The sequence below is a fragment of the Scomber scombrus genome, chromosome 3, assembly GCF_963691925.1.
Source record: "Scomber scombrus chromosome 3, fScoSco1.1, whole genome shotgun sequence".
In the NCBI taxonomy this organism is placed as follows: Eukaryota; Metazoa; Chordata; class Actinopteri; order Scombriformes; family Scombridae; genus Scomber; species Scomber scombrus.
In genome coordinates this window covers 21248946-21272986 of record NC_084972.1, presented here as the reverse complement: position 1 = coordinate 21272986, position 24041 = coordinate 21248946, and the positions used below count along the sequence as shown (strand labels likewise).

The 24041-nt window shown below is 38.4% G+C and overlaps 1 protein-coding gene across 4 annotated transcripts in view; it reads left to right on the top strand.

Moving 5' to 3' along the window:
• The window catches only part of pparg (peroxisome proliferator-activated receptor gamma), a 32884-nt gene extending 11043 nt beyond the window's left edge, over positions 1-21841 (top strand). For 2 of the 4 annotated variants that reach the window (XM_062416431.1, XM_062416429.1), the window contains exons 2-9: positions 7261-7557; positions 7833-8002; positions 10605-10743; positions 15023-15222; positions 18698-18815; positions 18948-19141; positions 19266-19509; positions 20438-21841. In XM_062416431.1, the coding sequence (XP_062272415.1) occupies positions 7263-7557; positions 7833-8002; positions 10605-10743; positions 15023-15222; positions 18698-18815; positions 18948-19141; positions 19266-19509; positions 20438-20685 (1608 nt within the window). In that variant the 5' untranslated portion in view covers positions 7261-7262 and the 3' untranslated portion in view covers positions 20686-21841. Of the gene's footprint in view, positions 1-7257; positions 7558-7832; positions 8003-10604; positions 10744-15022; positions 15223-18697; positions 18816-18947; positions 19142-19265; positions 19510-20437 lie in introns of all 4 variants that reach the window. The other 2 variants (XM_062416430.1, XM_062416427.1) reach the window with 1 other exon arrangement.
• The last annotated feature ends 2200 nt before the right edge of the window (positions 21842-24041 follow it).

Sequence of the window (24041 nt, the reverse complement as noted above, 5' to 3'; positions counted from 1 at the left end):
ATAAAAGACTAACGCACATGCAAAGACCACATGACAGTTAGCTGTCTGAACTTGTGCTGAGCCCAGACTCTGTCAGAGAGAGAAAATGTGTGTGAGTGTAGTTCCCTTTCTATGGGTCATCACTTCCTGAGGAAAAGCATGACCACACAGACACACACACACACACACACACACACACACACACACACACTGGTGTCCTCTCATCTCCTGTTGCTGCCACTGTCACTGAGCTGCCACCTAATACTTTGAACTGAAATAGGAGAAATAAGGTGAGTGGACTGTACAGTGGCTGTGTGTGCGTGCATGCGTGTGTATATGTGTGTGTGTGTGTATGTGTGCGTGCATGTGTGTGTGTGTGTTACACTGTCATTCAGTTCATCATGTTGAATCAATGCATGATCTGTGTACCACCACAATGATCAAAAGAAGATATGTGATCAACATGCTTTAAAATGTGAGGTCGCTGGCATTTAAACATTTAATTATAGTGTTTGGTTATTTGTTTCCATTTTTAGTCTTTTCAGTAGACATCAATGCTTATCAGTGAGATACTAAGGGTTAACCATTTTTATTTGATAAACAGTATGCCTTCTCTCAAACACTTTGTAACCTCATGAGCTGCTTTTGGTTTTGTGTGAAAGATTCATGTTGTGATATTCGGTAGCACCATTGGACACAGAATGCTGCTGTTCATAGTATTTCTTTGAGTTGTTGTTTTTTAATCTGACATGTGAGGTAGTGCCATACAATCTTTTTGTAAATCCACAAATCTAGTGCTCTTTTGAAATAAAGAATATAAAGATACAAGGTTTAACTCAGAATTAGGCATGAAGTTGTGATACTGATGAATATCATCATCTCTACAATAATTCAAACCTGTGTGTGCCAGTTTGTAAAATACTATATATAGATGACTGTGTCATCTAAAATGCAGACGACCACATTTACTTCAAGTGTTGCCTCCCCCTCAACCTAACCTAAGGTTGACCTGATGTCTATCAGGGCTCCACTTTCCTAGCTTTGGAAGTCAAAACACAAGATTTTGACGAAAAATCTACAGAAAAGAAAAATCTGAGAAATGTTGACTGGGTTCTGTTTTACTCAGAGCTTTGCCAAGCAGACAGAGATTGTGGTTTTTAACCCTGCAATGTGCCAAGCTTTGAAGTTTCATGAGTAAATTCAGTACCAACCGAGCAAGTGGGTTTTCAGATGCGATGAGACTCTCGATTCTGATGAGAGGGCAGTCCAGACCTCTGGTTGACACTTTAGGTGCACTTGGTTTTCCATTACTCTCGTTTATGATCATTTAAGTGAAGAGGGGGAAGGCCCTTTCAGGTAATTCTTCCTATAGTGGCTTCGCACCACCACAAGTAAAAAAAAAAGTGCTAATTTCCTGAAGAGTGAGGCTGGATGTCAGTCTGCACTACATGCAACACTTTATACCATGCTCATTTTGACATTTGAACAACTGCTTACCATGTTAATTTTTCAAATCAGCTACTTAAATAGACCATCACAAACACATGATTTTTCCAGAGTCCCACAGTTTCCTCATTCAGGACTAAACAGGCAACCAAGCACAATAAATCTTTTCAAAGAAATTGTGGGGACTGTGAGACGTGCAGGCGGGCATATCTTTGTTTTAGTCACTGACGCTGAACCACATGCTGTTTTACATGAAGAGGTCAGGAAGTCACAGAGCTTTCTGCACTCACTCTCTCCCTCTGTTTGTGTCACACTCACATTCATGTACAAAAGACAATTGAGATAATCTAAAAGCTTACTATGCAAAACTAAAAAAAAAAAAAAAAAAGAAGAAAACCACACCTTCTAGAGGGGAAATACTCAACTTGTCATTTTGTCTTCAGAATGTTTTAAAGAAACGTGTCAAGTGTATTTAGAATCAGCTACATTAGGACATTTTTATTTTCCTTTTGTCCTGTGTACTGTTTTTTCACAGTTCTCATATAGCAACCTGAGTAGTTTCTAACAAAATTAATTAAAATCTTAAAATAGGTTTCCAACAGGGCTTTTGATCAGGTGACTGCGTGGTTGGACACTTTTGATGCAGTTTTCACCCACAGAGATGATACATAGTTTTTATTCAAACAGAGAAGATAAGGGTGGTAATGCATTTGAATGCAGCCAGGCAGGTTCTGCTTTTTGTCTTTCACATTACTAAATATGCCAGACTGGCTACTCGGCTGACTTTTCTCATGTCGTGAACGACTCCTCTCTGCATTTTCTTTGCTTGACTGTCAAATGACTCCTACTGTGTGGGAGGCTTTTACACCGTAAGAAGAAATTATTTTGATACTGAATATTTCCTGACTGCAGGCTTATTCATCGTTAGTTTTTATTTTTTTTGCATTATTTTAGATCTATTGCTAAGTTTTAAAAGTGTCGTCTTTGTTGTTAAGGTGCATATAAACAGATTTCTTTTTAAAAGCCAACATTCAATAAAAAAGGGATAACTTAGGTATTAGTAAACAGAAAACGTGCAACATAGAATACAACAATTAAAGGATTTCACCCACTTTCTCTACAGAAATCTGATCCCCAGCCTTTGTCTCAATCTTTTCTGGACTGAATCACTGCTGTTGTGAAGAAATATGAATGCGAAAAAGTATTTCATTCGTTTTGCAACTTTGTCCCTGTAGGAAAGATTTCACATCGTGCTGTTTGAGCTCTTAGTTGGACCACTTTTTCCTGAACTGCTGCTTTCAGGCTGGGGGAGCAACGTCATTACCACTCCTAAAGTTCATATTACATTATAATAATTTAGTTAATATGCTGTATTGGATTATTGTTGTTGGCTCACACACCACACGTAGCATCAGTCTGGCTCGTAAGTACAGAAGCTTGCCAGACCTGCCAGTTTGCCGTTGGTCTTTTGTTATTATGTCACGTCTGAGGCAATAGCTGATAGAAAGTACTCCTACACACTGTAGTCTTACCTGGAAGACAAGTTCTGGCGTGGAAATCTGAGAACGTGCAGGAGCCATGCACATGCTCTCACACACAGACGCACACACACACACCCATTTGCAAACACAATATACACTGCAAAGCCTTATTTATCATCTGTCACCTTTTCTAATGTCTGACAGGGTGTTTGCCCACACAACAGTCGCAGATACAAACATGCAGATTTGATCTGTTTTGATAAACACTGTCAGGAGGAAAGTTACAGTACAAACTTGTTTCACCTTTGATTACGACATGATTTAAGCACTTTGGTTTAACTGCCAAGCTGCAGCAGCCTTCCTTTTTTTTTCTTTGTGTGCTTAAAAGCCCTCAAAATACAGAGCAGCACTGACATGAGTTTCCTAAAAGATGGGGTTTTCTCAAAGGCTCTTGGGTGTAGTTTGACTTCTTGAAGTGGTCTGGGGACTCGCTCCCTGTCACCCCTCTCACTTTATCTCTCTTACTCTTCATCTCAAGAGCTCTCTCTCCCACTAGATTTCTGACTTGATGTATAATGACTTGATGCCAACCAGGACACAAGTTGCTCCAAAGCTCGCTCTATTTTAGGTTCGGATCAGCTGGCGGCCTGCCAACAAACGGAAAAATAACTAGGTTTCTCTGGTTATTAATAGTCAGCATTTTCCCCGCAGTAGCTTCCAAGGCAGTGGAAGCTGCTACCTACCGACACACACACACATTCCTGTTTCTCTCTTGTTCTGAAACAATGTCACAGTCAATGTGAATTTTAAGTGGATCCCCCACTGATTTTTGCTGCCACATTCCAAACAAGCAAAAAAGGAAACAATAAGTTATTGAGCGAGGAGGATGTTTGTTCCAAGGGGGTTTTACCAAGTTATTTGGAGCCATTTCAAGCCATTTTTATACCTGGTGTTAATGTGCCATCTGAGTATTCTTATTTTAGATTTGTCCTGTTGCATAATTCATGCATTCTTTGTTGCATCGGGCACTCGAGGTTGATCAGGAGAGGTTTATTTTGAGATTCGGTGTTGGTTACAAAGGGTTATTTGACAGGCCAGGTGGGTCGGTACACAGACCTTTTTACTCTATTGATTATTTATAAACTGTTTTTAGTCTGTTTTTTCCCTTTCCAGATTAACTTTAGTTAAATCTAGATGGGAATTTAAACAAGGCTTCCCCCCTCTTGAAGGTGGAAAAGATAGTTTCCTTGTTTGGACGTTTAGAAAGACACATGAATCAGCTTTTACCCTCGTAGTATTCAGACTAAGGACAACTCTGGTGATCTTCTGTGTTCTTCTTATTGTCAACAAACCCCTTGAAAAGATCTCAGCCAACAACAAGCTGATCCCACTAACATGTATTGTCTGTGTAGCCAAAGTCTGATTTAGCTTCCTCTGTTCTATATATCTACATTGCTGCACAAAAAATATTATAATGTTTATTCATTACAATGAACATGGGCACTGAAGACCATTTTATCCTACACACACTGTCCTGCTGCCATAAACACTTACTAGAGCATCAAATATGTATTAATCCACAAGGGAAAATAGTCCCAAACATGCGATCCTATGAAGAGTGAGCAGTGTCATAGTAGAGAAGTTACTTTACTTGTAAGGCCTGTAGTTTAGAAAGGTCATTTTCACTAGTAAAAAGATCACAAAAAACAACATATTCTACTATTTTCTGCATTACCACACAACCTTGTACAAACTTGCCACTGATTATATAGCCTTGATTTGTGAGGCTGTCGTGTGTACTGTAGTAAACTCTGGACTTTGACCATCTCGGCTGACTTTTCTCCTCCAATGTCGGACCATCTGAGTTAGATATTTCTAAAGGCTGAAAAGAAAAGCCTTCATTCATTTGTACAACACAGAGCTGAATATCTAGTGGGAGTTGTGTGGTAGAAACCTCTATGAAACTTTCTGAATGTTGTTTAAATCATTTTTCATACATTTTTCTAGGTCAACTTTTTCATTTCTCTTCAAGTAGCAGATAGATTATTAAATGATAAGCCTGATATTCTACACTGTCAACAAATCCCATGAAAGGACCAAAGCCAGCAATGAATTGATCCTACTAACAAGTATTGTCTAGGAAGTTAAAGCTTATTCTTCTATGCTGTAGACCTCCATTGTTCTGCGTGTCATGTTCCTTCATACAGTACATAAATTCCTTTATATATGAAAACTGCAGGTTATTTTCGAGTCTGGAGCACCAAATGTGTAGTAATCCAAAGATGAAAATAGTCCCCAACAATTACACTCTTTACTCCTTTAATATTGTTTTTTTAAATCAACTGTGCCCAACTGTTTTAGGAAATTATTTAGACCGTTTTTAAAAATGAAAAAATAACATTTTCCCCACAGACCCACTTGGCCAGTAGATCAGAGTTGTGATTATTTTCACTGGCTCAGCAATGAAGTTCCCTTTAGATTAGGTTGTTTGGCTTTAGTTATTGATTGTAATGGTGATATATTACACAAATATGCAAAATGTAAAATTAGATTCATTTTGGATCAGTAAATGAATTGTGTTTAAATGTAGGTTTCTCTATTTTTTGTGTCAAGCCAGATAGTACAGAACAGAATTCACGATAATACATTTCAGTGAGAATGAAACTAATTTAAACAAATTAACATTAACAACATCAAACATTGACAATTAAATAAATGCTGAGAGATTTTCAGAAATGTACTAACAGTGAACAGCGAGAGAAATGACATAAAGGCATTTGTTTATGTTCACTCTAGGTTAAAAGCTCAAAATAGATACTTTAGGTTTAAACCTACTATATTAACTGCAGTTAAACAAACGGAGACGGAGCAACAGCTGTAATATTTGTACTTGGAGAGATTTCTGCGGTCGATGTTGACAAAGCTGGCAGGAGCCACAGAGATGAAGGCCACACCTCAATAATATAAAAAAACACTCTTGTTGATCAGCAGCAAACATTTCATTGGTTTCAATTAAACTGCAGATGTTGTCATTTATAAACCTTCGTGATTAACACTGAAACAGAGAGCTATGTGTCTCCTACAGAGACTGCTGCTGTCAGAGTCACACAGACGACATGCATATATCTGCGCAATGAGGATGCTAACCAGCTATCAAGTTAGCGGGCAAACGGTACAAAACATACCACAGTCATGTTTTCTACTCAGGATTATTATTGCTTCCACAAAAGTAGAGAGCATTCTTTCTTTACATAGCCTGGTAGGTTTTGTCACTGTTTTTTTTTTTTTTTTTTTTTTTGAGCACTGGTGTTGCACCATACTTGGTGACCCATCAGATTTACTGGTAAGAGACTAGAGGGCTAAACACAGCCTTCCTCGTGTGTTTCAGCAAATCATGATGCATTTCAGCCATGACTCTTAAAAATGATGACATCTCCTAAAACCTGCGTACGTTAGACTCTGATTGGTCAATCAACTTGCACTGCATACTTTCATTCATACTTTCGAACCCTGTGTATTGTACATTTGTGACCAATTTTATAGTTGAATGTCTTTAGTAGAAACAGTGTGGGCTTAGGGGTATAAAGCCACAGACAGAGGGCTGGGAAGTCAAACAGTTTTGAGAGACAGCCTAACACAATATTTATTATCATCAGCCTTATCTTCTAAATAAACTCAACCAAATCCAAACCAAAATACATATTTTCCATGCAGAAAATATGAATGAAAAGCAGTTAGCCAGTGCCAACCCAGTCCGTAATTACCAATCAGTAACACATGTTGGTGCTCAGAAGGTGCAGTCTGTTCCACTCAAAAAGCTAGAGTCCTACATCCCTGGCCTCGGATAGACTGAAGCTTTGTGTGTCCTTTGGTTGGGCAATCACACAGCGAGCCACCCAAACAGCAACAGAGGAAGATGGTGTTATGAGCAAAAGAGACGTTCCTCAGTGCCAGAGTTCGTCTTGTTCTCCAAGTGTCACAATCTGCCTCCCTGTTTACTAGATAACAGACAGACTGCAGGGACGAGTTGGCGGACAAGGCGTACTCATCATAGTGTTATTAAGAGAGTGTGTGCGTGTGTATTGTTTATGTTTTGGGCTTTTCTTAACAGACAAACATTAACATATTAACACGACATATATTGCTACATGTGGACTTTTTTTATGGTTATTTCTTCCTCTGCTTTTCTTGCGCTCCCCTTCTCTTATCTCCCTCCCTCTCATTCTCCCCTTCCTCGCTCTCTCGTCCTCTCTATTGCTGATTGAGAGTTGTTTTATTTTAACAAGGCCACATACAGTCAACAAAGGATATTGCATCAGCTAACACGTCACCGCTTCATCTCTCTGCACAGCAGACATGGTGGACACCCAGCAGCTCCTAGCCTGGCCTGTCAGTTTCAGTCTGAGCGCCGTGGATCTGTCATCTGAGTTGGACGACAGCTCCCACTCCCTCGACATGAAGCATTTGTCCACATTAGACTACGCTTCCATCTCTTCCTCCTCTTCAGTCCCTTCCTCCATGTCTCCCTCGCTGGTATCCTCCATCTCTGCCGGCGTGGCCTATGACCCCAGTCCGCCACAAAGTGAAGACCACCTGACCAACATGGACTACACAAGCATGCACAGCTACAGGGCAGAGCTAGACACGCACAGTAAGTCAGTCTCATTTCTTAATCCTGATTAAATATAAACAAATGCTCGTCAGCAAAATTTGCTCGTAGGAAAAGGAAACTGATTTGTTTTCAACTTGTTTTAAGAAGATTAAGAAATCACATAAAGAAGTTTCAGTGTAGTAAGGTTGCAGGGTTACTATAGGGGTATTTAAGTTGAAGAATTTTTTGTTTCTTTTAATTATGTATTAACTTTAGATTTCTGTCTCTCTGCCTACTTGGTGTCCTACCTGCCTGATGACATACTTTTCTGTCAGATTCAATCAAGCTGGAGCCAGAGTCACCACCACAGTACTCTGACAGTCCCGTGTTCTCCAAGCTTCAAGATGATACATCAACAGCATCATCGCTAAACATTGAGTGTCGTGTGTGTGGAGATAAAGCCTCTGGGTTTCATTATGGTGTCCATGCCTGTGAGGGCTGTAAGGTAGGATTGAAAGATATTAGTAAAAAGAGTAAAAGTTGACAAAAAAATGTTTGGGCCAACAGTTCAAACCCCAAAGATATTCAGTTAGACATTACATCACATTAGACAAAGAAAGCAGAATGTTTGGATCTTTTGTTTACGAAATGGCTTTAACAATTATTCAATAACAATAATAATCAAAAACAGAATAATTTTATGTTGCACGATTGCTTATTCTTTTTTGGGATGAGTGTTCACATTGCATCCAAAAGTGGGTTTTTGTTCATACTGTTTGCGAATTTGTACAGAATATCTTTTTTCTTTTCTTTTCTTTTTTTTTCTTTTTTTTCATTAAAAAAATATCTGGCTACTCAGTCATTTTAGAGACACACACTATGGTTTTAATTACAGAGCAAAGTAGTGAAAACTAAATGCTAATGCTCAAGATCAAGAAGAAAAAAAATGTACTGCTGTGCCACCTTCGAGTCATGTCAGGAAATGACAATGTCTGTAACGATTTCTACAGCAAATCACTAGGTTTTGTTTCTCTGCCAGTCTTCCTTTTTCTGTCACAATGTGTCACTCTGAGATGAAACATGTTGGCGGAATTACTAATTTTATATAATGGATGGCGAGAAGTGTGCATTTCTTCATCTTTTTGTTGTCTGTCACTTTAACCACAAACCCCATACATTTTCCACTCTGCGAGAGCTCAACAGAGACTTGTGCTCTTACAGACATACACCCAGCCCCTCAAACTCTGTCTGTCTACCTGTAAAGAGTATAAATAACTAATAGAGTGTGGGGGAAGTTTCATACATGTTTCCATTTTTTTGACATTGTCCTCCCAAGAAATAAGACGGCGACACTTTTGTTCCAACACATTTTCACAAGTCTAAAATTATTTCAGACAAATGCGTATATAAAGCTGCTGTGTCTCCACAGTATAAAAAAAGATTGCCCTTACCCTGTAATAGACTTTAAACAGAACATGCTAGATTTTGTTAGATTAGATGGTGGTTTGTTACAATAAAGATACACCTGCCATTTGAATACTCTGACACCTCTTACAACATAGTAATGTTATTTTTACCATAGCATTTATGTATAGACTTTATAAATAACCATTAAATTTAACACATCACCCAAGCAACATTTGTTTTTCAAAATTATTAAATATCATCTGTAAAAAAAATTGCGATATGTAGCTTGTTTTCATATAATTTTAGAAGAAAACGTTTTACTTAATAAGTGAATAAGAAGCGTTGAGTAACCAAAAAAATGGAAACATCGGTATGATGTAACTCCATGCAATACAGTATAATAGACCTTCAGACCTTATTACAGGATATCTATGGTAATGTTGTTTTGTTTTGTTTTACCGTCAGCAGACCACATTAAAAGGCCAAAACCAACAATGCATTGATCTCACTAACTGGCATGATAAAGCTTACTCCACTACGCCATACTGTAAAAATCCATTGTTGACACTGCTACTTCTTTCATTTGAGTGTTTACTAAATTCTGTGCTATAGTTTGTTCACCTAATGTAAATATAAAAGGAACATAAAGTATTGATCTAAATCTTACTGTACCTTCAGAGGCTGAATGAAGGTAAGGTACAGTAGTCATTGTTCTTCTTGAGTCCCAGGGGAGACTCACCAGAAGAGGGGGTCAGCCAAACAGGCAAACGCTTAATTGTTTCAAAACAGAAAACATTCTTTATTGAGGTGGAGTCTTGACCCCCCCTTTAACTTCCTTGTCCTTTAAATAACCTACGATTAAAAAAGGAACATCTGTGGGTTATTGGATTGAAGATGCCAAACACTTACAGCAGTGTGCAGATGTGGATTTTTTCACTTTGAGAAAACTTTTACTTTCTGTGTCTAATTTTTTATGTTGAGTTCTTCTTTCCATTAGCTTTATTAGTCGTCAATGACGTACACTACAACCGTCAACTAACTTGTGACTGGGTGTAGGAGTGTGTGTTGGGAGTTTGACCATGGCTGCATAGCTAATAGCTGAGATAAGCACAAGTCTTCCTTTGGTTCTAATGTTGAAAACATCATAGTACTAAAGCACAATCTGCTTTTAAATACGCTTATGAACAGTGTGATTGATTTCTTAACAGATTAGAAAGAACCAGGTATTGAGTCTGCATCTGTCAGTCAATAGACACTATGCGCTGCTTCATCAAAAAGTAGCTTGAATCAGAATATGCATTATTAGATAGAAAATGCAAAAATAAAATGATTATTCTGCTTTTGAGGAAGATAATTGATCTGTTCTTTCTCTTTCCTTCCACCTTCTCCTCTCTTGTCTAAACTATAACAAAGATATAGGCACACAAAGTATTTGCTAGTCTTCATAAGATATTTTTCCTAACTTTGTGTCTGACCATACCTTTATTTGCCAATCTAATAAACATACTGTCTCAATCATTTTACTCTCTCTAAGAAGAGTTACATTTAAATAATTAAATGCATATTTCCTGCACTGAGACTGCTGAAGAAATCTAAAAGTGGAACATTTAGAGGTAGCAGTGTAGCGCAAAGGTAAAAAGAAAAACAACAGATGCCTAATAGTGTCTGTAAGTAATTTTCTCTTTCTTTCTCTTCTGCAGGGTTTCTTCAGACGCACAATCAGGTTAAAGTTGGTGTACGATCACTGTGATCTTCACTGTCGCATTCACAAGAAGTCGCGGAACAAATGCCAATACTGTCGCTTTCAGAAGTGCCTCAATGTTGGCATGTCACACAACGGTAAGTTATTTAATACTGTCATCACAAGTTTTATGATAATCAGTGGACAATCACAGCATGCATGATGTGCTTGGCAAAGAAATTAAAGCATATATGGGAAGGCCAGAAACATTACGCAGACATGAACCCTCCGTTTATGCTCACAATAAATAAGCAGATGCAGGTTAAAAGAAAGGTGCTTTATTTGAAACTGTGGCCCTGATGCCCTTTCCAGATATATCTTCACTACATTGCTGCAAATTTGGTCTTTGAGGTATGGTGGTCATATATTCAACACTGTCTTATATTTGAACAGTTTCTTCTTCTGTGGTCATTGCAAACCCTCGTGTTGCAGTTCCCATCACCCTGCCACCCCGCACAACAGCACAATTCAAAAGTTATATTGTGGTCTAAGGCCAACTTTAACACCCCCACCCTACCTTCAAAGCCCCTTAATTTCTGCCGGGCTTTGTGGCTGTCTATATAAGGCATCCCAAGGTTCATACTGGCAGAATCGAAACAACAATAAGCAGTAACTGTGTTCAAATGTTTAGTAAAACTCTGCATCTTGTACAGCTCTTAAGCTGAAAGAGTGAGCCACTGAGTCACCTGTTTTTTTATGCACAATTTGCACTTAATTATGACAGGGAAAGATGGGAATGCTAAAAGAAAAGAAAATGCAGTAAAATGCAGTAACTTTCTTGAGCTTCCACTCCACTGAAGAGATCTGGATGGCTGCAGATGAAAATCTGATCTTTGCGTTCCTCAAGTCAGTACATGAAACAAAAATAAATGCAATAAAAATAAAACTTTGAATTTAAAACAGCATATTTGTAGTATCAATTTTAGATTATTTTAAACACAAATACAAAATAAAATGAAATGAGCAAATAAACATTTACAAACCCTTACACAGCCATGCTACACTTACACAGGTGTTTTCACTTATTTGTGTCTGGTATGCAGGTTGGAAGCATTGCGAGGCTGTCAGGAATGGCTGACACCTCCCACACTCAGTCGCCTGTTGGCAGATCAATTTCACTGTCAATCCGAATGCAGTATGCAAGTGTTTCTACTGCTGTTTCTGTGTACATTCACAAGCTGTGAGAATCTTTGTTCGATCCAAAACAAATATATGCTCATCGCACCATATTAACATAAATTCTCTAAATACCAAAACAGTTTAGTCTGATCAGTGAGAGGTTTGTCTTTCTTAAAGAAACATCTGCCCTCACCCATCGCTATTCAGCTGTAGCGTGCTTCTCTTTTGTTAGCCGCTGTTGGCCACTGGGGTGCATCAAGCGGCACAGCAGTAGCCGTTTTCATATCAAACCATGACTCCGCCTCCGCAGGTGAGTCCTAGCGTGGACCTCATGACTGTGTGGGTGTGGACAGGTTGTGCTTGATTAACATCTCCCTGACTCTCCTGTTAGTTTTGTTGCACCTGTTAGGGTGGGACAGCTTACAGCTTTTACTCGCTTGATGTATGAACCTGAATATCTTGAAAAGATTCAGCATAGTTCCACATAATTTGAGTCTTAACCTTCCATCCAACAAAAGTGCTTCCAACTCTGCACTGACAGGATGTAATGTTGCAGATTCATCGTAATAAATCAATATTGATCAGAGTGAGTATGAACTGTAAGTGTATGAGAACAAAGCTGCACTTTATAATCTGCCAGTGTAATAGGGTACAAAACAGGAAAATGGCTCGCAATAACGACTCCTTTTCTGAACATACTGCAAAGGTAAATTATGACCTGCAAGTCTGTCAAAGATGGTCAGACTAACAGGAAACATATTCTTAAACTTTTCAGTCGCACGGGCAAATATTTTCAGAGCAACTACACCTTAAGGAGAAGTGTAATCGGACAAATAATATAAATAATAGCACTGTAATGAATAAACTAGCTAGTGTATGAGTTTCAGTGAAAACTTCAAATATGAACTTAGCTTTTGACCTGTTTGAATTTGTTTACTTTTTTCTCTCTTTTTTAAACAAACGTAACACATGAATAATGCAGTTTTGAAACTCGTTTAATTTTTTTGAACTTACAGACCTTTATTTAATCTGTTTGTACTCATAAAACATGATTTTGCTCAGGTATGCCTGCGATTAGCATCTACTATATTTAGTTTTCTTGCTCCTCTTTATCTGCTACATAATCTCTCCAACCTTCCCTCATATCGCTCTACTGTTATTTCATGAGGAACAGTCAATGCTTTGTAAATCTGTTGCGTGTGGGTTTTTATTTGTTCAATAATTGACATCTCAGAGTACATAGACTTCAACTGATTTCTCCAAGCTACTGTGTCACTGCTGTGGGCTCATTGCCCAGTCCGTGGTAGGGCTACTTTAGTTTGCATTTGTTTGCTTAAGGTGTGTGTTCATCACACAGTCAGCATTACACAATCATGAATGCTGAAGTAAATGCAGAGCGGAGACTTGAATGGAGGTATACTTAATGACTTCCACTGACAGAAAGAGAAGGGTTTAACCATTTCACAACTCTGTGTCGAATTTCAGTCACATTACAAAGAGCATTTTCACCACATTTGTCAAATATATTGTCACTTACAAATATTCATATCTTGGGTAATGGAAAATTCATTGGCAAAATTAATGGGAATATAGGTTATAACAACTTTTGAAAAAGCAGTATAAAAATATTTAAAATCAACATATACAGTTGAATAGAAAAGCACCATTGCACATGCAGTAAAAAATACGATGTCAACTTATGAATACAATCACATTTTAGACAGCATCAGTACATTTGGCAAATAATCATCTGGAATTTTCCTGAAATGTTAGAAAGGGATATCAGAAATATGACTGTATAACATCATAAAAGAGATACCTCTCTGCCTCTTAAACATCTAAACGTTTGGGTGGAAAACATCCTTTCAAAAACAGAAATTAGAACTGGCTCTTTTGTTGTGTATTTGTTTATGCACAATGCAATATATCCTGCAGAAAGAGGTGAAGGAGAAACTCCATACTCAGATTTTCGTAAATCGTATGAGACAGTTTTTGCAATGACAACCAAAAAAAAATACATAAATGTGTTATAAAATGGAAATATATTGTGTAATTTCTTCATGAGACATATGTCATAAAATCAGACTTGTTATTATATTTGTTGTCACCAATGTTTTTTTTCCCCTTTCACCGAATGATGAACTGTGTGACTCATTTATAGAAGTTGTCTGAGCAGCTCTGTTGTAGTTAAAGGAAAACTTAATATAATAATTCAGAAATAGGACTTTCTTGGAAGAATCTTGGCAGGCTTTCCATTCCTTAAAATCTGTTTGTGTATGAATTTCAAAACTATGTGTAATGCAGTGAGATCAGGACAGTTAATATGTATGAATGGATGGATGGTGGATGAACCTAGTTAAAGAGTAACGGCCCGTACGAGACGCTCTAGTAGTCTAGTAGAAGTAAAATGAACAATCATTTCATTGGTCAACACTACACCTGGCCTTCTATTGGTTGGGCAATTTTGAGTTGTTCATAAAAAGTCAGAGAGCAGAGCAGAAATCTGAGCGCAGACATTTCACAAGTGCACAGAAGCAGGCTAAGTGCGAGGAGGTGGGCTGAAGCTGGAGCAGGAAATCTGTACAAGCAACAATATATCTTGGTGCAAGCTTACAGTTCGAGCAGAAGCCGTTTAAGTGCAAGGGAGGCGTTTTGAGGGAAAGAATTGCAAAATCTGAACATGAAATCAACAAGTCACCTTCTCGAATTGAAAGACCATGCTCTTAAATAAAGATAGGAAAAAAGTCCCATAGCCAAACAGCTCATTAAGCCAACACCAAAATGGAAAAGTTCAGCAGTAGCTATGCCAGTTAGAGGTTATGATGGGAACAAATGGACTATATATCACTGCCTGTTTTCTTACTTTTTATTACTTATTAAGTTCATTGGTTTGACATCGTAATAGCATAATACATAAAAGCAAACTGTATTATGTTTTGTTTTTTTGTTGATGTTGTTTGTTTTTAGATAACTGAACAGGAGGAGATTTACGACACGATTTGTGGTTGATGATGTTGGAAATATACAAACACCACAGACATGTTACTGCTGCTAGCGGTAGACGGCTAAAGGAAAGAGTAGATCTGTGTGTTTTATATAATGTAGGGGTTTTCTGGACCACCCAAAAATCAATTATCACATTGACGTATTTAGAAAATGATTAGCTTTATATATCTGCCTGCCTGCCACCTCACTGTGCTGTACCTGAGCTTATTTTTGTGCTAACGTATGTTTCTGTCTGTCTGTTTCCTTTCCCAGCCATTCGTTTTGGCCGAATGCCCCAGGCGGAGAAGGAGAAACTGCTGGCTGAGTTCTCGTCTGACATGGAGCACATGCACCCGGAGGCAGCAGATCTGAGGGCTCTGGCACGGCATCTGTACGAAGCCTATCTGAAATACTTCCCCCTCACCAAGGCCAAGGCCAGGGCCATCCTCTCTGGGAAGACCGGAGACAACGCTGTAAGCAGCAATTCTACTTTATTTTATTTATTTCTATATATACTGAGGGGAGTATCTTGCCTCCAAAGTTAATTTTCTACTGGATATCCGAATACGGTGCATGTACCACATGAATAGAGTTCCTATATAATATTTAAGGGCCAAGGCAACATTTTCCTTGTTTGGTGGCGATTCCATTTGTTATGGTTGCATTTATCTATGATAAAATAAAGTAAATTCTACACAAAACTGGACAGATAAAAATGAAACAAATTATTTTAATACCAGAGAATATAATTTATTTCCAGATGTGATAATGATGAGTGTTCAGATCAGAACATTTCAGGCATTTTGTGTTCCAGGAACTGCGTGTTTGAATCTCAGATTCTCTCTTATCTGATTTCTCTGTAGGTGAAGTATGTGTCTCTTAATTGCACCAATCACAGTCAGGTGAATCACAAGTGAATGTGCTACGGTGACTGCCTATCTTTGATAAGTTGTTTGCATTTTGTTGCAGTTATCTTGTCATTGGCATTTATATCCTCGTCCTGCTCTAATCTGAGCTGCTGGAACAGTTGCTCCATCCCTGCCATGAATTAGACACACACTGTGAGTTTGACCCATATGTTTATTAGTTTATTTATTAATTCCAAATATCTCAAGCAACAAAAGCAGGGAGATTTACAGTAGTTTGAACACTGAGCTTTGCAAGCTCCTAAAATATGTTTTAGTCTAGCAGTGCTTTGACCAACAAGGTGTTTGTCAGGCAAAATATCACAAGCAACCCAACCATGAAACACCATCATAAGCAAATAGACTGGATCACATTTTCTAATCCAAATTCCATATTGGAAATACAAAGCTACTTGTCTATGAATAATCTCTTTGTAACTTCACTTACAAAAACATTACGTAACAAGTAGACCTGGAGCTTAAACAAAACAAGCAGCTCCTCTGAGTTTAAACCGTTCGACTCGCTGTCTGTGTTAAAACTTTTACAGGTATTGTCTTTGCATGCTCAGTATAGTTCACGAGGTCCTTTCAGGCTATTATTGCTGTGCTAACAAGAAAAGTGGAACTACTGGTTTCTACATGTCTTGGCTGTCAGAAAACATCTCAGATTACAGTGGTCAAGCTATGCAACAGGATAACACGGCTTCTCTGCAGTTTGATTCAGCTTCAACATTACAACTCAACACTTCAAACTAACTTATTCAGACAGTTGGTAATTTATGCGGGCTGCAGGAAAATATCTGATATCATCTATTTCTGTGTTTTTGTACTTTCAAGATATTGAACCTTTGTATTCAAAACTGATCTAATCAGGAGATGCAATTCATCTTAATTACAGGTTGCAGACAGAAAACTGTAAAGAATACTCTGTAAACATCCACAGCTTTGTGGTCCACCCCAAAATAAAGTTTGATGGTTAAAATAATAACACAAATATATATAAAACCCATCAAATCTGCATGATTAATGCAAAACTCCACAAGTCAGTAAGTCATATTAACTTTGAATATAATTTACAGCTGTCAATATGAATATAAGATATTTGCAAATATATTGAATATGTTTTAATAACTAAGTCCTGATCAAGTAACCCTCTGTAAGTTAAACCTTATTAAAAAGGAAATTGTTGTGAAGTCAAATCTATTGATTTTTAGAAATAGTCAAAATCAGTCGTTTTTAAAAGTGTTATTATTATTATTATTGTTAATATTAGTAGTAGTGGTATTATTATTATTAGTAGTATGTATTTATTTAGTCATTCATTTATTTATTTGTATTAATATTGGCTTTAATACTGGGGAGTAGTAGTAGTTGTTGTTTCTTCTCTCCGCAGCTTCTTTATATTCAGTCAGAAGAGTTCAAGGCTCTTCCGCCTCTCTTTGTGCTTGTTATGACTGTTCATCACAGCGATAGCAGCTAAATGGCACTGAATCATCTGTTTGTTTGAGGGAGTCGCGGGTTATTTACTAAACCACAGCAAACCCTGCTGAAACAAATTGGGAGTCAATGATTTTAGCTTCAGTAGAATATTTACATTTTTTTAACATGAAGGGCCTTGATACCAGTTGATGTGTAATCAGCTTTTAACTCCGCCAGCATTCCAGACACCAGTGGAGTTGCAAGTAGACAACATTTTTACTATTCTTACCCTCAATAATGACACAATCGCAAAAATAGACAGAGAGCACAAGCAAGATTATGCTTTTGTTCAATGAATTAGACAAACGAAGGGCATGGAAAGGTATCCTCTGATTTTTCTGGTTTTATATTTTTCTGATGCATTTTCAAACAAGAACATGAATCTGTTCATTATATGTACACATATTAACATTAGTCTGTGTAACTTTTGTTGAACAGTGACCACTTTTGTTATGAGCAGTTGTGAATAATGACAAATGCTAACATATAGCGTAACCATAGCACGAGTAGAGATTGGACACAAATGCCGCAAACTGAGTCACTAATGTCTGTCTATTTAAAGTTCGCTACCATTAGCTACTATCAAGAGAGGCTGTTGCAGCAAACACCGGAGTGCAACTTTCATACAAATGCTGCATATTATGCTCATGTTAAAATATAAATCATAAAAGTTGGCACATTTTCTCTAGCTACAATCTGCTGCTACTTCAACATACAGAAAAATGAATGCAGTTGATGTGAGATGTGAATGAGATGTGAAGCATGTACCTGAACGCCTCCTGTGCATTCACTCACTGCTGATCTGCTAAACGGGCCGCTAGCACTCCGCTTTCCATCTACTGTAGATATGGGGTCAGAGTGTCCGTTCTTGTTTGAGCTCTTAGCTCTTTTCTGATTCGTCTCTGGTCTCTCCCTGACAAGCACATCCCTGCACCTTCACACTTCAGAGCAGCTTGCTGATCGCTGGTGTATTCAAAGTTTGTTTGTATTAAACATGTTGCACGTCCAAACTGCACCAAATTGGACATTACACTCCCCTTTTTCAATTTGCTGCAATTCAGCAGCAAAGTGTGAGGTCAAACAGACGAACGGTTCAAAAGATAAACCGAGGACAAACATGCATAGTTTTGCCACTATGGAAAAGCAAGATTGGCATCTATGAATGGTGCAATTTATCTGTCAGGCTAGTGCATGTCTTATTTTGCCAAACAGTGAGCACAACTTTAACTCAGTTAAGCTTCATTTAAGTGGAAATGATGTTTTTGTCTGCCTCAGCCTGCAGCTAAGATTTATTTACCTTGCCCATTAGACATATGAGATGTGTGGTGTGTGCTTTTACAGTTGTGATGAATGAGCCATGACCAAAGTGCATAGACAGTATGTGATTACGTCTGCAACCCCTATGTCCTCAGAGGACCTACTGTAAGAGAAGCTGAAAGTGTTTTTTTATTCTTTTCTCACGTTCTTTTTCCTTTCTTCTTTGCTGTTACTTTGTCTCTTTCCTGCTCTTTCATATTGTCATAAGTCTTTCTTTTTACATATCTTCTTTCTTCTCTGCCTCCAGCCTTTTGTCATCCATGACATGAAGTCTCTAATGGAAGGGGAGCAGTTCATTAATTGCAGGCAGATACCCATCCAGGAGCACCAGCAGCACACCTCCGCCCTTACACATGGTTACGCAGGTCAGTGGTACCAATTATCAAAAGTATAATTTTCTTTTCCAAATCATTTTCTATTCATCATTAAATATAGTCTGAAGATATCTGAAACATTGCTGAACATGTTTTTTTCTTTTCATGTATCATTCATGGCAGGGATCACAGGAGCCCACCCAAGTTTGGAGTATGGCACTGTGGAAATGTCAGGTATCAGCGGTCAGGGGCCAACAGATGCTGTGGAGCTGCGTTTCTTTCAAAGCTGTCAGTCACGCTCCGCCGAAGCTGTGAGAGAAGTGACAGAGTTTGCCAAGAGCATCCCCGGATTCGTCAATCTGGATCTCAATGATCAGGTGAGACGGTTCAACTGGGCATCCGCTCACCTGTATAAGCCATCATTCACTCCGGTCTGTTGCAAACATTTTGAATGATGACCTTTTTTTTTGATTATGAAACCATTACTTCACCATTTCCCAGGTAACTTTGCTGAAGTACGGTGTGATCGAGGTCTTAATCATCATGATGTCGCCTCTGATGAACAAAGACGGGACCCTGATCTCCTACGGACAGATCTTCATGACGCGGGAGTTCCTCAAGAGTCTCAGGAAACCCTTCTGCCAAATGATGGAACCTAAGTTTGAATTCTCCGTCAAGTTCAACACTCTGGAGTTAGACGACAGCGACATGGCGCTGTTTCTGGCTGTCATTATCCTCAGTGGGGGTGAGTGTTGGATTTTTGTTCGATGTATTTTGTAGATTTCATAGTAGTAGATTTAGTAGCCTTGATTTATTTTTACTCACTTTTAGTGTAGAATAGTATTAGTATTTTAAAATAGACATTAATGTAATTTTTTGGTCAGTTCATGAAGTTCTCAGGTTGTTTCAATAAAAAAAATTATTCCAGCAGAAATGTTCAAAGTGAACATGAAATGCTGTAATGTCGCCGCTGTTAACGACCTGAGATATCAAGCCGCTAATTTATTCACGCAATCTTTGGCCAGCCTTGACCCATTTATCAGATTGCTTGGTGGCACGACATATTACTCGGAGCGGAGCTAAAGGTGAATTAATCTGTTTCAACATGGGAACAATAACTATATAATCTGTAGCAAGATTCAATTCAAACTGTAAAAGTGATGTTGTTGACAGATTTTTAAACTGTTTGATCAGGAAGAAAAGAAGAGGAGGATAAATTTCAACCACTTAAATGATAGATAAACACTCAACTCGTTGAAATTTTACAATATTTATATTTGGGAGGAATTAAAGAAATTATTCTAATGGTTTATTACATTTACATTTTTGAGCAGATCCAAACTATTTGGTCTACTATAGCTGGTTAGCACATGACTGCTTGATAAAAGTCAAGCCTTGAACCCAGATGATTAAAGTCAGACATTTAAGTCAATAATTAACTTAAATGATTGAGATAAAAGCTGGAAATGACGATAAGTAGCTTTTTATAATTAGCAATAATGCAGGTAGGCGCTGCTTTCAGGGACAGCTAAATCACAAGACTGTCAACCACAAGAAATGATGACCTAAGAGATGTTTGATGTATATTTGCGCCTCTCATTTCGATTTTTAAATTCAGAAAATGTCCCAGAAATGTCACTGCTTCATTGTCTCTGTCTCTGTCACCTGTCCAGACCGTCCAGGCCTTCTGAACGTGAAGCCCATTGAGCAGCTTCAGGAGACGGTGCTCCATTCGTTGGAGCTGCAGCTGAAGCTCAATCACCCAGACTCTCTGCAACTGTTTGCCAAGCTGCTCCAGAAAATGACCGACCTGCGACAGATCGTCACCGACCACGTCCACCTCATCCAGCTGCTGAAGAAAACTGAGGTGGACATGTGCTTACACCCACTGCTGCAGGAGATCATCAAAGACTTGTATTAGATTGTGCTGGGAGAGAAAAAAGGACAAGTAGAGAAAAATGGGAAGAAAAATGAAAGAGACTTTATTTTCAGAATCATGAGTTGTGAAATGAAAAGATGAAGCCCTTGTGCACTGGTGTGTTGTAAAAAGGGAGGTGGCCAGACAGGCTGACTGACAGAAATTGAGAAAGAGATGGGGAAGAACAGGAAAAGAGAAATCAAGGAAAGAAAGACACAATCTGTTAGATCTTGTCTAGACAGCAGCATGTGAATAACTTGTGGTGCACAGTCATTTAGCCACTGCTGAGCCTGGACATTTTGTTATGAATAGGCTGCCAAATAAAATATGAAACTATCCCGTTTTGCACCAATCAGACAAGCGTCTTAAACTGAAAGGCTTGGGACTTTTCTGATTGGCAAGCGAAAATTTGTGAATGCTCAGCTCGTTCTGTTTCACACTGTGAATATTTTACACCACGTGTCACACAGTACAGTGTGTGTTGTTCATGTGCAGCTTATCTACATGTTGCTTTACAACCGTCATGGGCAGCAGAGTTTATGTGCTTCAATACCTCTGAACACGCACAAATGCATGAACGCTCTCTCTCTCTCACACACACATACACACACACACACACGCACGCACATACACCCACACAGACATACACACAAAAACATGCACAGTCATTTTCTGTTTTGGCATCAGGGTGACGGTGCTATCTCTTTTAAATCAGCTTCATCCAAAGACAGAAATCAGATTATCTCCTGTAACATATTTTAGCTTTTAACAAACTGTGAGAAAGTGTTAAGCCAAGAAGAAGCACATTCCCATGAATTATCATGTTAGCTCTGTGTTGAAAAATGGAACCGTATACGCCATATTGTGCCTAAGATTTGCCGTTTAAAAACATTATATGTATTATAAATATATATATATATATATAATGTATAATATGTGTTCATTCACCAGCTGTTATTTCGAATCCTGAAAAAGGTTGAGTTATAATTTTTGCTATGAAATGATTTTGTATCTATGCAAAGTGTCTATTGTGTCTGATCAATCAGATGTTGTATTTTTTTTTTTTTTTTTGGGGGGGGGGTTACACAGACAAAGGGATTAGATTAATGGAGAGGAAATTAAAGAAATTTGTTGTAAATAAAAATATTTTCTAACTTTTTATTTGACATCTGTCTCTTTCTTTTGAAGTGTGTATCCACATGTACCATTAAAAGCCCTGTCAAGTTAATTCTTCCTTGAAAGCATTCCAGTCACTCAAGCTCTTGGAAATTAGTTTTACAGCCATTACATCAGCTGTCCTCGGTGTCTCTTACCAAACACACACACTCCCTGTTGGAACGATTGCAACATCTGAACTCTGCTGAACTATGCCGGAAGACCAAGATCTGTGGATACAAATTTGATCAGCAAGCGGGGAGGTTGTTTTACTTCTTAGAGTTCAAACTGTTTTCGACATGGTGCTTGCTTATCATTTTTTTCTTTTCTTGGTGGGGGGCTGAAAAACTGAGATAGCATGTAGTTTGCGTGCCACAAATAGGTAAGAGTCAGAGTTAAACTATGGACATCACGCTGACTATGAGGTTTCTTTCACCCCTCTAGACCATAAAATATACCTTTGTCCATTACAGCCAGGTACTACTACAACATAACAAAAACATTAACCAGGGTCATTATAAATCTCCACTGAACATGTATTGTCCTAACAAGTAGCCTACATAGAACAAACAGCACATCAAAAATCAGTTTACAAATATACATACACTATATTATTTTTTAAAAGTTGTCTTAAAACTATAAACAGGTCCCTGTGAACACTGAAAGAGGTTTTTCTTACTGTAATCTTTTCTCCTGTTCAAACTGGCCATTAAAAGATTCCTTCCTAATTCATTTTCAATGGAAGAGATGGGGGCCAAAACCTACAATCCTCCTTCTTTGAACGAATGTATGAAATAGTTTATTTGAAGCTAATATATGGTGTCGGCCATCCAAATGAGGCAAAACAAGTGGATATCTTCCAAAGTTGCGGTGGTCCCTCTTTATGTTAATGTCCTTCCCCTGCAGCTCAACAGGGAATTTCATACTAAAACAACTTCAACTTTGGAAGATATCCATTTGCTTTCACCAGTTTGGATGCCTGAAGCCTCAACGCTTCAAAGCTTCAGATAAACTTTTGAATACATTCACACACAGATTGAGGACTGTGGATTTTGTGCCCCATCACTTACATCAGCATGTTAGGAAGGTGTCTTCAAATGGCCTGTACGTGCAAGAGGAATGATTACAGCAAGTAAAACCTGTTTCAGTGCTCATATGGGCCCATGACTGCTATTTTTAGACAGACTTGAAAAATTGTGAACCTGTCCTTGTTGATTTTATACAACATTTGCCTATTTACACATCCTGCAGTCATGGAGCAACATTACCATTCATGTGGAGTCATGTTTGTGTCCACCTTATCAATAATCACTTTCCACTCTCCACCAATCCCTAAGGGGAATATCTGGCTGTTGAGCTGCTTGACTCAACTGTGCTGGACAGGTAGCAAAACAATGAGGTGAATGAAGCTATAAAGCTCCTGTAGAGCTGCGAGGGACTGCAGCGTTGATTTATTACTGTGAGTTACATCTTTCACATTCAGTCACAACACCCACTGTTAATACCACAAAAAAAAGATTTGGCCCATTTAAATAATAAATTACAATTGCTTGTTCTTTTTGTTGTTTTCTTTGAGTTATCTTGATTTAAGGTTTCAATTTATCTTACCCTTTTGTGGCACCAGCATGTGGCTGCACCCTGAAAGGGTGCTCACGCCCCAAAATGACACATTACACCCACTTCAGCTCCTCGCATGATTCATCAGAAACATGTAATCAGATATTATAACGTGTAAGATTTAATATGTTACGAAATGGGAGCCTTCCTGTTGCTGCAGGGTGATGGGTGTCTTTGTCTTTATCTTTCCAGTGTGTGAAAAGGCGAAATGATGAGACAAGGGGTAAGACTGGAATAAGTGAGGACATACTCAGAGAAAAGCTGGGAGGACGTGAGAAAGCAGCAGTGTAAAGGAGAAGTTTGGCCCCTAAAAATAAGCCCTTGAGTTGGCAGATGATGGGGGGGTTTCTGGCTCAGGGCCGGATGGTCCTCTTGGACGGTTGATGATGATGGTAATTAAATGTGTTCTTTATGTCGAGTCAGCATATCCTCACTTTGTTACGGCTGGTCTCTGCTGACCAAACCCTGCCAAGATTCCTGAGCTAATCTGCCAAATAATTTTCAGAAGTATATTTCTGCTGTTGTCTGTCCGCAGAGCCAAGTCCAAAGATAGCGTTTGTGTGATTTACACAAGGAAGTTTTGTTTT